Source organism: Zophobas morio, unplaced genomic scaffold, assembly GCF_036711695.1.
Source record: "Zophobas morio isolate AGI-343-1 ecotype UQ-CSIRO unplaced genomic scaffold, CSIRO_AGI_Zmor_V1 ptg000017l, whole genome shotgun sequence".
In the NCBI taxonomy this organism is placed as follows: Eukaryota; Metazoa; Arthropoda; class Insecta; order Coleoptera; family Tenebrionidae; genus Zophobas; species Zophobas morio.
Window position 1 is genome coordinate 1,654,387 of NW_026972122.1, and position 13,133 is coordinate 1,667,519.

Sequence of the window (13,133 nt, forward strand, 5' to 3'; positions counted from 1 at the left end):
TGTGAGAGTGAAAGAGCGAATAATATGCTGTAATTAATAGATTATGGTGCAAGCATCTTTTGAGCCTTCTTATTAGATAGATACATGATGATAATTTTTTCGCAAGATCATTTACCTGTTGATACCAGGTTAACCCATCATCTATTCGTATACCAAGCAATATTACCGAGTCACCCTTCCGCTTTCGCAAATTCGAGGACACTAATAGATATTGTGTTTTATCCGTATTTAGCTTAAGCATGTTTGTTGCAAACCATAAGGTGGCTTTTTCTATGGCACATCTACTCTTTTGTAGAAGGTCCTCATTGTTGTGACCTCTATTTAAGACGCTAGTGTCATCAGCAAACAGGGTACTAATTGATGGATCCAATGCGTCGGGAAGATCATTTATATATACCGTAAATAGAAACGGTCCCAAAATTGAACCTTGTGGTACGCCATGTTTAATTTTAAGAAAAGTTGATTGTTCACTGTTTACGATGACACACTGCGTTCTGTTAGTAAGATAACTTACCAACAACTCAAGAGGTTTACCCCTGACGCCATATTTAGATAGTTTACCCAACAGAATATTGTGGTTTACACAATCGAAAGCTTTGCTTAGATCACACAAGGTAATTTGCGAATCAAGCCCCTCATTTAAACCTTCTACTATGTCACTGACTATGTTAGCAACAGCTTTTACAGTAGAGCGTCCCTTGATGAACCCATATTGATGTTTTGATATGATGTTATGTTTATCAAAAAACGAAAGCAATCTATTTTTTATCATCGTTTCGAATATTTTGCTTAGAACCGGCAAGATGGAGATAGGTCTATAGTTTGTGATAGATGAGGGATCACCCTTTTTGAATATAGGTAGTACCTTTGCGGTTTTAAGACAATCAGGAAAAATGCCCTTGCTCAAGCAATCATTAAAAAGATCTGTGAGAAATGGGGCACTAACTTCACCTACGTTTTTTATCATGCCACTGGTTATGCCATAAATATCGGGACACTTTGAATTTTTTAATTGACGTATACACCAGACTGTTTCTTCTATAGAAATAGGTTGGAAAAAACAAGATGACTGATTTTCAACTAAATTTGTTTCCGAATTTGCAGATTTCGTATGTAACGAATCAATAATAGTTTGAGCAGTATTTACAAAAAACCTGTTAAACTCAGTGCTCGATATTCCGCATACATCAGTCCTTTTTTTAGTAACATTTCTTTCCCAGTTTATTAACTTCCACGCCGTTTTATTGTAATTATCCGAGTTGATTAACAAATTTCCATAGGCAGTTTTTTTTGCTTCAGCAATAGCCTTTCGATAAAGTGACCTATATGTTTTCAAAGCGGCTTTATCGCAGTCCAATCTAGTTACTGTGTATATTGTGACAAGGCTGTCTAATGTGTTTTTCATATTTTTAAGATTTTCATTATACCATTTGATAGGTTGTTTATTGATTTCGTTAAGTTTAGTTAACGGGAAATGGGTATTGCTAAGTTTTTCTAATTTTTCTTGTAAGCAAGAAGTAAGATTATTTATATCATCATGTTTTGTCTTATTTAGCTCACCAATTTCCAGCTCAAAAGAGGCACTGAATTGCTGAAGCGTTTTGTGTGTGATTTTCTTTACCCACACTTTCTCTGAGTCATCCTCCCTCACATGTATATTTTTTAATGTTATAGACGTGCAAGAATGATCTGAGATAAAGGGGTGTTCAACGAGGGTGGTAAAGTCACAGGCTCTTAGATTTGTACATATGTTATCAACGCAAGACAATGACTCGATTCTCGTTATCTCTGTGATTGTATAGGTAAGACCATGTTCGTTTAATAAATTTTCCATGTCTCTGTGCATATCTCGGATACGTGCTTTGGAGATACAGTTAAGTCGAAACTCAATGTTGTAGTCACCCAATATGATTAAGTTTTTACATCTGTTGAAGCAATGTTCAATGAGTTGATTAAATTTATCTAAAAAAATTTCAAAATCACCATTTGTTGATCTATAGACAGTCACAACAAGACAGTTTAAAGTTTGTAAATGTACAGCACAAAACTCAGCATGTAGCTCCACACAAAAAGCATTTACATCTAGTTCGCGATATTTCACTTCATTTCTTAAGAAAATACATACGCCTCCGTGTATATGCTTCTGGCGACAGAAGGACGTAGCCAGAGTAAATCCATGTAGATGAATGGTTTCCAATAGGATCTTCTGTGTTACCCAGTGTTCCGACACACAGAAGACGGAACACATGTTTTGATCAAGATAAGTGCCTAACACGTCAATTTTATTGTTTATGCTTTGGACATTGAGATGAGAGATTTTCAGACCTGAGATGTGTTTGGTGGAGGTGCCGAGGTTTTCATTTATCTGTGTTTTCTCGAAAAAACTGCTCCGAGAAATGAAAACGGCTAACGTGTATATTTTTTGGCCAGAAATTGGGGGTGTATACTGAAAAGAGGGGAATCTGCTCTTGCTGGTCTCAGAATCTTCGGAATCTTAAAATTTTTGAGATTTTTGGAAACTTTAGCTTTTGAAATATTCTCAAAATTGTCAGTTTTTGGAATTTTCAAAAGGTTCAGAATCTCCAAAATCTTCAGAATTTTTCGAATTTTTGGAATGCCTAGAATCTTTATATTCTTCAAGAACTCTCAATTTTTCAGAATTTCTGGAATCTTCAGTCTTCGAAATATTCAGATTCTTCAGAAACTTTAGAATCTTCAGAATCTTTGGAATCTCTAGAATCCAGAATTGTTCGGAATATTTGGAATTTCTGGAATCTCTCGGAATATACGTAATACATGAAATTTCGGAAATATCTGGAAATGTTTAAATCTTTGAAATTTTCAGAATCTTCGAAATCTCCAAAATCTTCACATTTTTTGGAATCTCCAATTTTCCAAATACTGTGAATTTTCGGAATTTTCGGAATCCTTAGAATCTTCAGTATCTGCATTCATAATTATCAGAATAATTATTAAAAACCCCCGAAATCTTTAGAATCTTTACAATCTCTAGAATTTCTAAACTCTCGAAATATCTCGAATTTTTTGAATTTCTGGAACCGTTGAAGTCTTTGAAACCTTAAGTTTTCAAATTTTTTGGTCTTCTTCGAACTATTCGGAATACTCGGAACCTTCAGAATCTTCAAAATCTTGGAAATCTTGAGATAATTTTAGAATCTCTAGAATCTCTGGAACCTTTAGCCTCAAAATATCCTGAAAATTTGGATATTTTCGAATCTGTAGAGTCTCGGAATATCCGGAATTTTCAGAACCTTTAGAATACCCAGAATCGATAGAATTTTTCGAATCTTTGGAATTCCTAGAATCTTTGAAATCTTTATATTATTCAGAATCCTCGTAACCTCAAAGTTTTTAGAATCTTCAGCTCTCGAAGTATCCAGAATCTTCAGAAACTTTAGAATATTTAGAATTTTTAGAATACCTAGAATCCCGGAATATTCGGTATTTCTAGGGTCTCAGTATGGTGATTATTGGTGATTGCGGAGAAATGAGATGAATATTTAAACAATAATTAATAATTAATGTCGTAATTAAATCGAAAAGCCTTTTCCGATGAGCACGAAGTTATTAAAAACAAATCAATTCGTGCAAACAGCAGCAGTTTAAAAAATAACTTGTTGTAAATAAGTCAGGGGAAGGTAGTTTCAATAAAACTCTCCATAAACGTGGTAACAATTTATTAATTGCACAATATTATTCCTTGATTATAAAAATAAATTGTATAGTGAAATAAATATAAAAATCTCTACATTAAATACAGTTAAAAATTGTCGTTAGACGAATTACCTAAAATTTCTTTACGTTTGCTAATTCTTACACACTTCTGACATGGTTTTTCACTGGGAATCCAACAGCTAGAATGGTAGCACATTCCGCACTGACTACACCGTCTCACCTTCTTCATCTGCCATGGAAAAATAACTTCCGGTGAATTACAGATTTCACAAATAAAGCCTCTCTCGTAACACAGCTACAAAAACAACCATAATCAAGCTGTCAAACAAACGGGTATCTTACCTTGCACTCGGCGGTATGCCTACAACACAACTCCACTAAATACTTAAGCCTAAGTTTCATATCACCATTTCTAACACTGACTAGATCTTCTATAGAATAAATCTCCGGATCCGCTAGAATGTACGTTTTTTCTTGCTCCAATCTTTCGCGAATCCTAAAACCCAACGACGAACGAACTTCCAACAACCAAAACAAATATACTCACGTTTCCGCAAACCTACAAGTAAAAATAAAATCTTTTAAGTAGAATAAACCTAGTCGAAATTTTCGACAAAACTGGAGGTTTTTGGACATCTTCCAGATGTGTTTGTTAAGTTCGAAAACTCGGAATAAAGGATCGGAATACATTTGTTCCAACAGTCTATACGAGAAAGACGAAACGGGATATCTACAACGAAAATTGGTAAACCCATCGAGTTTCCTGTAACCCATCAGTACCTGGTAAAATCCCACTTCTGCAAAACCCGTCCCGGTACTAAAGCTAACTGATTCGTGTGGCACCCTGTACAAAAGTACCTCCCCAAATAATCACAGTATCTATACCTCGACGCGTACTGTGGCGCCACCCTCATGCTACACCCAGCACACCGATAGTTTTGTTTCGCTATCAGGATTTTCCTCCTAAAACAAGCTTGATTCCACTTCCGATCGAACCTCCAGTCCTTTCAACTTACGAAGGAGGTGGATGGATGGTGAAGATAATCTGAGGCCTTGGTGGCGCCCACTCTTGCGTCCCTCTCAACAAGGTAACTGAACTTTCCGAGTCGTCGGGACTCACAGGCCAGCTCTTTGGCATCGGTAAGAGAGCTTGAGGAGCGTCCTCTTCAGAAACCAGCCATTCTAGATCCGACGCGCGCGGTAGCTGCTTTTCGCTGAACTTGCTTATCAGAGATAAAGCTACTCCTTCGGCTGAGAAAATGTCAGAAGCACCGTCTGGAGCACCGCGTGGTCGTCTTAGAACGTCTGCGTCTGAATAGAGGGACGCCATGGAAACAGAGAGACCGTGGTTTTCGGAGAGAGTTGAGGCTTCATCTATTTCTAGATCGTCGACTTCTTCGGAGCTTGCGCAGTCCGAGAAGGAATCGGGCGAGGTGGAGCACGGGCTGACGGTGGTGGCAGCTAGATATAATAATAATAATAATAATCAGGAGACCCACACTCTAACTGGACCTTTGTTATTCAATTTTTTTTTGCTCCGCACTTACTGTCTGTTTTTCCGTCGCTCATCAGCGAGTCCGCCCAAACTTTTCTTTGTTTTTCCGCCAGTTTCTCGCGCCTTCTCAATCTGATCCGTTGCTTTAAATCTATTATCTCTGGATCAGAGTCGTCGAGTTGTTCGTCTACCAATTTCAGTTCTCTGCGACATCTGATCTGCTCCATGGCGGAAATGATTGCTTCGGAAATGCTGAAGTGCGCGTTTTCTCGGTCGAGTTCTGCGTTTGCTCTTGCGAATTGACTTGAAGTCAAGAATGAGAGCAAGCTCTGGCCTTTGGCCGGTCTTGGAAAGTACCTAGAAGGGGCGTTATATTAAAGTTCAAAATCGAAAAGCAAGTTGATTTTGGTCCTTGTTTCTAATAACTGCTGGTATCAAACGAGAGCGGAATTTTAGCCATTGTAGATCGATTAGTAGTAAAGTATTTACCAACTGTATGAGTACCGCTTTGTCGACCGAACTAGAAGGTAAAACCAGTAGCGAACAAAATTGGTTCTTGTGCTAAATGAGTACAAAGACAAGTACTACATTTTAAATGCAACTCAACAACCTCCTCAACCTGTTCGGCCCGTAACGTCATATTGGCGGGAGATTTAAAATGATAAATATTTTGCTTTTTTATGGTACACACAATTTTAAAAAATTCCTTGACACCTTGACACCTACTAACATTTATTTTTTACATTTCTGCCTCAATAAATGTGTTTTTTGTTCTATTTTATTTATTTCAACTGATTTGGTTTCGTGACAATTTACGTATTCCACATCTTCAGGGTACTGAATTGAAACTATTTTAACAACTTTAGACTTAACTTAAAATTACGTAATTACAATTAAAATTCAATTAAACTTTGAACAGTACTTATTCGTCTCAATTCAGCTTCTTTTTTCTTTTGAGGGTTTTCGGAAAAAAAAATACATTTCTTAAGTATAATGAGACAGAAAAAGAGAGAAAGAAACGGAAGGATTAAAGACCTGTCAACAAAAATGGATGACCACGAAATTATAAGCTTCCATCTTACTACTACCACATTAATCCAATTGAAATGGTTTGGAGTACAACAAAAGTTAATTTTGATGAAAATATCAGAAAACAATGGTTTGGTGTCATTAGACAGAACTTCCTTGGTCCCTAAACAAACAATTTAAAAAAAAAACAGACAAAACCAGTCACAGCCTAAGAAAAAAAATCGTGGCCCATGAAGGGATCTAAACCGCGCCTTCGCGTTATTAGCACGAAATTCTAAACAACTGAACTAATAAGCGGTTGTTCAATGTTCATATTGATATAAAATGATGATTTTTTGCGAAAATCTGGATGCCTAGGATAAAAAGTCAAGGCAGATTCATATGCCACAAGTACAGAATTTTGTTATATGTATGTATTATGAAACTTAAATAATATATACCATGCAAAATTTTGAGAAAATGTAAACAAAACGTTGGTGCAGGTGCTCAGACAATTTTTGGTTAGCCCTTTACCATCTACACGATATTCCTAAAATACTTAAAAAAATTGCCAAAATCAGTCTAATAGTTTTGAAGATTATCTGTCTAATAAATATCGACACACAGAGACGACCGACAGACACACAGACGACAGCCAAACGACAAACAAACAAACAGACCCCAGACAGACGACAGATAGACAACAGATCAAGAAACGACAGACAGACGACAACTCAATAGACGACAGATCAACAGACGACAGACAGACAAACAGATGCTGGACAGACAGACGACAAAGAGATAAACGACAGATCAACAGACGATACATCAGCAGACGACAGACAGATAGACGACAAATCAACAGAGATAAATTAATAGACGACAGACAGACAACAAACAGACGACAGACAGACGGCAATTCAACAAACGACAATTCAACAGACAACAGATCAACAGACAACAGATCAACAGACAACAGATCAACAGACAACAGATCAACAGACAACAGATCAACAGACAACAGATCAACAGACAACAGATCAACAGACAACAGATCAACAGACAACAGATCAACAGACAACAGATCAACAGACAACAGATCAACAGACAACAGATCAACAGACAACAGATCAACAGACAACAGATCAACAGACAACAGATCAACAGACAACAGATCAACAGACAACAGATCAACAGACAACAGATCAACAGACAACAGATCAACAGACGACAGACAGACAAACAGACGACAGATTAACAGACGATAGACAGACGACAGACCAGCAAACAACAGACAGACGACAGATCAACAAATAACAGACGACAGACAAACGACACATGAATAGACGACAAATCAACAGACGTCAGTTCAACAGACAACAATTCAACAGAGACAGATCAACAGACGATAGACAAGCAGACGACAGACAGACAAACAGACGATAGACAGACAGACAGACAAACAGACGATAGACAGACAGACAGACAAACATACGATAGACAGACAGACAGACAAACGACAGATCAACAAACGACAGACAGATAGACGACAAATCAACAGACATCAGTTCAACAGACAATTCAACAAACGATAGATCAACAGACGACAGATCAACAGACGACATATCAACAGACGACAGATCAACAGAGACAAATAAACTGAGACAGATCAACAGACGACAGAGAGACGACAGAGAGACGACAGTTAGACGACATACAGGCAAATAGACGATAGACAGACGGAGGACAGAGGACAGACAGACGACAGATTGATCGGTAGACCGATTTTTTCATTCTCTATAGATCATAAAATGTTGAGAAAACTTAAAAATAGCCTTTCGACTATTGGACAACAAACAAGTAAATTTTAATCCATTTCTAACTGTTCACACCCCAGAGTAAACTTTGGATCAACAGAGACAAATTAACAGATGACAGACAGACAGACGACAGACGGACGACCGACAGACAGACAGGCAGATGGCAATTCAACAGACGCCAGACCGATGACAGATCAACAGACGATAGATCCACAGACGACAGACAGACGACAAACAGAGAAACAGACGATAGAGAGACAGACGACACGCAGACAAACAGACGACAGACATAAACGACAGATCAATAGACGAGAGATAGACGACAATTAAACAGACGACAGATCAATAGACGAGAGACAGACGACAATTCAACAGACAACAGATCTATAGACGACATATCAACAAACGACATATAGATAAACAGACGATAAATAGAAAGACAAACGACAGATCAACAGACGACAGACAGATAGACGACAAATCAACAGACGTTAGTTCAACAGACGACGATTCAGCAGTCGACAGTTCAACAAACGACAATACAACAGACCACAGATCAACAGACGACAAATCAATAGACGACAGATCAACAGAGAACAGTTAGACGACAGACAGACAAATAGACGATAGGCAGACGACAAAGGACAGACGACAGAGAAGAGACAGACCACAAAGGACAGAGGACAGACAAACGACAGAAACAGACAGACGACAGAGTACAGACAAAGGACAGACGACAGAGGACAGACGACAGAGAACAGACAGAAGACAGAGGACAGAGAACAGACAGAAGACAGAGGACAGAGGACAGAGAGACGACAGACGATCGACAGACAGACAGGCAGGCGGCAATTCAATAGACGACAGACCGAACACAGATCAACAGACAGATGACAGACAGAGAAACAGACGACAAACAGCCGATAGACAGAGAAACAGATGACAAACAAACGACAGACAGAAAAACAGACGACAGACAGAGAAACAGACGACAGACAGAGAAACAGACGACAGACAGAGAAACAGACGACAGACAGAGACACAGACGACAGACAGAGAAACAGACGATAGAGGGACATACGATAAACAGACGAACAGACGATAGACAGACAGACAACGGACAGACAAACGACAGATCAATAGAGAACAGATAGACGACAGACAACCGAAAGACAGACAGGCAGGCGGCAATTCAATAGACGACAGACCGAACATAGATCAACAGACGATAGATCAACAGACGACAGACAGATGACAGACAGAGAAACAGACGACAGACAGAGAAACAGACGACAGACAGAAAAACAGACGACAGACAGAGAAACAGACGACAGACAGAGAAACAGACGATAGAGGGACAGACGATAAACAGACAAACAGACGATAGACAGACAGACAACGGACAGACAAACGACAGATCAGGAGACGATAGACAGACGACAAATCAACAAACAACCGACACACGACAGATCAACAGACGAGAGACAGACGACAATTCAACAAACGACAGATCAACATACGACAGACAGACAAACAGACGATAGACAGACAGACGACAGACAGATAAACGACCGATCAACAGACGACAGACAGATAGACGATAAATTAACAGACGTTAGTTCAACAGACGACAGACAGACAAGCAGACGATAGACAGACAGATGACAGACAGACAAACGACCGATCAGCAGATGACAGATAGACGATAAATTAACAGACGTTAGTTCAACAGACGTTAGTTCAACAGACGACAGTTCAACTGACGACAATTCAACAGACGACGATTCAACAGACGACAGATCAACAGACGACATATCAACAGAGACAAATCAACAGAAAGATCAATAAACGACACACCGACAGACGACATATCAACAGACGACAGATCAACAAACGACAGATCAACAGACGACATATCAACAGAGGCAAATCAACAGAGACAGACCAACAGACGACAGAGGACCGACAGACAGACAGACGACAGAGGACAGACAGACAGACAGACGACAGAGGACAGACAGAGAGACGACAGAGGACAGACAGAGAGACGACACAGGACAGACACAGAGACGACAGAGGACAGACCGATTGGCAAAACAGATTTTTTCATTAATAATTATAATAACAATAATTCATTTCATTCTCCAAAGGTTATAAAATGTTGTGAAAACTTGAAAGTTTCCTTTCGACGGATGGACAACAGAACTAATAACTAAATTTCAGTTCATTTTGATCAGTCCATACCCCAAGGGAAATTTTGAAAAATTGCTAGTGGTAAGGTATTTTTTCGGACTTTTTTATTATTATTATTATTATTTTTTATGAACAAAAAACCCAAACAGGGCAGTGTGACCAACCTTACTTTTTATCAAATTGTCAGATAGAAACAGCCTGGACTTTACAAAACAAAAATTTCTTTGTAAAGAAACTTCATCTACTTTTTTAGTAGGCTTGATTAAATTAGTAGAAACTTTGGCCAAGCTTGACCCTACCATTCATTTAAAAATTAAAAACTACCAAACTGAATTAAGTTGGTACTAAATAAAACTCCTCTAGGGCTTATATTTATACCGGCAAGTTGGTAGTACAAAAAGTTCATGACAAAAATATCAAACTAAAATCACAAAAAACAATGTGTTTTGAATGAAAACCATCATCATCCTAACCTCAATTTTTTTGACAGCACTTTTTGGTACCAAAAATCTCCCTAGACAATGTTGTTGATTGAGTTTTCCTATGTTGCCGGTTGAGTGATCTTAGAATTTTTTAACAGATAAATAGATACTTATTTTTAAAACAATGAATTCAGTATATTATTAGCAATTTCGTTTTATTAAGGCAGGCTTAAAGGTTCGCAGAGTTGCATTTACAATTTTGTACCCTACAGAAGTCCTTATGCATATGAGCCAATTTTATTAGAAAGGTTTAAGCAGTATCTGTTCATTACACGTTTTACTTTCTAGTTTGGTCGAAAAAGCGGGACTCGTGTATAGAAGGTCAAATACCTAGTGATTATTTAATGTTTGTGATTTTTTTGTCATGTTGGCATCAGATTTAAAATTTCATGATTAGCTAACTGATTATCAAAATGACATTTATAACACCAAGTCACTAGCTGCGATCTTTTTAACAATTTTTTAGGCGCTCTCATGTCAAATTTGACAACTGTAAACTGTCAAAATTCAGAGTTGCCAACACAGAAATTTGCCTCAACCATTAGTAATCACCCGGTTCTTTGTTAACAACTGAGGTCTGGAGGCTAAAATTCCGCTTTCGTTGGATACTGGCAGGTATTAGAACTAATTATAGTGGTTTATAGGAAAAAGGGCCAACGCAAATTTGCTTTGGTATATCAATCGTTGTACCGCTTAACAATAACAAGATCATTATTATGAATAAACGGGAAATGTTTATTAATTTTTTTCGAGAAGTGACACTGAATGGAAATCCCTTCAATTATAAATAACATTGACCTTGTAGTACCTGTCAAGGGGTGAAGAAACACACTTGGAAATTTTATTGAAAACGGAAATCATTGTAACGATTTTGTGTTTAAGTAAAAGTTTCCCATTTTTATTATTTTAAAATTATCATTTAAAATCATTCGCAATATAGTCGTACTTTTAACGTGTCGCGCACTTCGCTCACGATGTATATTTTTTCGCAAATTTTGATATGAAAACTTCAAAGGTTTAGCGCGTTCTCTCTTCATAGATTTATTAATAGTCCTACAATAATAAAACACAAACCCTGTAGCCATTGGAAGAACGCTCATTCCGCCATCCTCAATAAACGACTTCTTGGGAGTTTTTCTAAAATCCTTCTCACCAGGTAGAGGTAGAAAACTGTCAACAAGCCTTGGCGAATGCGAAATGTTCCTCGTTTCTGGCAACGACTTCGTACTGAGATTCATCAAATCATCATTCCCCATAGCACCACTACTCTGAGAACTGCTCAAAGGCGGCGTGTGCTCAATAATATCACAATTATTTATAATAACGTGCCTCGGTTCCCTCTTCACTTTAGGCGCCCCCTTCTTCAAATTAGATTTTCTCATCTTTGGATACTGTATTGACTTATCTAACTTTAAAGTACTAGCTGAAATTTTTTTGGTATAAAGAGGAGTGGACGGAGTTGTTTTGCTCTGCGCGAACACTTGCTTTTTTATTTGGAAAGTGTCAGAATGTAGGCTCGGCATGCTGTGCCAGGGCTTCAATTTACCCTTAATTAGAGCTTTTTTTGGGGATTTCACAACTTCTTTAGTTGCTTCGTTTAAATCTTGCATAGTTTTGCGTTTTTTCTCTGCATCTAGATAAAAATGTTTGACGTGGTCGTCTGGATACGACGAACACCGTCGGTGCATTTTGTGGAATTCTTTAGCACTGGCCTCAAGAAGAAAAAGACATGGATTAATCTCCGACATTAAACTGGCTTGATTCCGCTCCACAGCCCTCAAACAAATAAGAGCCGCTTCAGCGTACTTCTCCTGACATAGAAATGCGTATTCCTGGTAACATTGCAGTAGGTGGTTTTTATCCGAAAGCAGCCATGATAATTTTTGAGATAGCGAGTGATTCTCCAAACTTCGATACAACCAAATTGAAGATTTGTCATCTTTAAGATTCTGCGGCACGTGGGGTTTATATTCGCAATCTATCGAAAAGTACGACTTGGCATTTTCCGGCTGCAGCCACTCTAAACCTTGAATAAACTGAAAATACCCAGTACTCTCCTAAAAACAACTGTCAAAAAAGTGGGGTTACGTGTGACTAACTTACCAGTCCTGGGGATTTACAGCCGTGTTTGAAGATTTTCTCCACTGAACAGTGGAGACGGTTTAGGCCCCCATATATGGACCACACGTTGGCCACTTGGGACACCAGGAGGCCTTCGACCGTGTTTTTCAAGTCGCGCAAGAGCTGTTGGTATTTGGCTACGTATGGACTGGAATCGGACATTTTTGCACTTTCACTTAAAATTATTGACCGAAAAGTTTATCGTTGGCGGAAATACATTGTTACTTGTTTTTAAGTGAATCATGTTGGAAAACCTAAACAAATCCTCCCACATTGACACTGACGCACTGACAGCTGTCAGATGTCACTGGAATGAGG

General features: G+C 38.3%; 1 protein-coding gene across 1 annotated transcript; it reads right to left on the reverse strand.

The window, feature by feature from the left end:
• Nucleotides 1–3,683: 3,683 nt before the first annotated feature.
• On the reverse strand, nt 3,684–13,133 carry LOC135130619 (run domain Beclin-1-interacting and cysteine-rich domain-containing protein). Its single transcript, XM_064058019.1, has 8 exons — nt 12,798–13,133; nt 11,769–12,751; nt 5,244–5,548; nt 4,713–5,157; nt 4,477–4,659; nt 4,244–4,426; nt 4,039–4,192; nt 3,684–3,991 (listed from the first exon to the last, which is right to left on the reverse strand). Exons 1-8 carry the CDS (start codon nt 12,975–12,977, stop codon nt 3,782–3,784), a joined length of 2,643 nt encoding a protein of 880 aa, XP_063914089.1. The 5' UTR covers nt 12,978–13,133; the 3' UTR covers nt 3,684–3,781.

What these genes read in the sequence shown, in the direction of transcription:
- LOC135130619 (XM_064058019.1), bottom strand. Translation starts at nt 12,977, where the DNA reads ATGTCCGATTCCAGTCCATACGTAGCCAAATACCAACAGCTCTTGCGC. An exon ending in GCTGTAAATCCCCAGGACTG is followed by an intron (nt 12,752 to 12,797) that starts GTAAGTTAGTCA and finishes AGTTGTTTTTAG; the next exon opens with GAGAGTACTGGGTATTTTCA. An exon ending in GGCATACCGCCGAGTGCAAG is followed by an intron (nt 3,992 to 4,038) that starts GTAAGATACCCG and finishes TTGTTTTTGTAG; the next exon opens with CTGTGTTACGAGAGAGGCTT.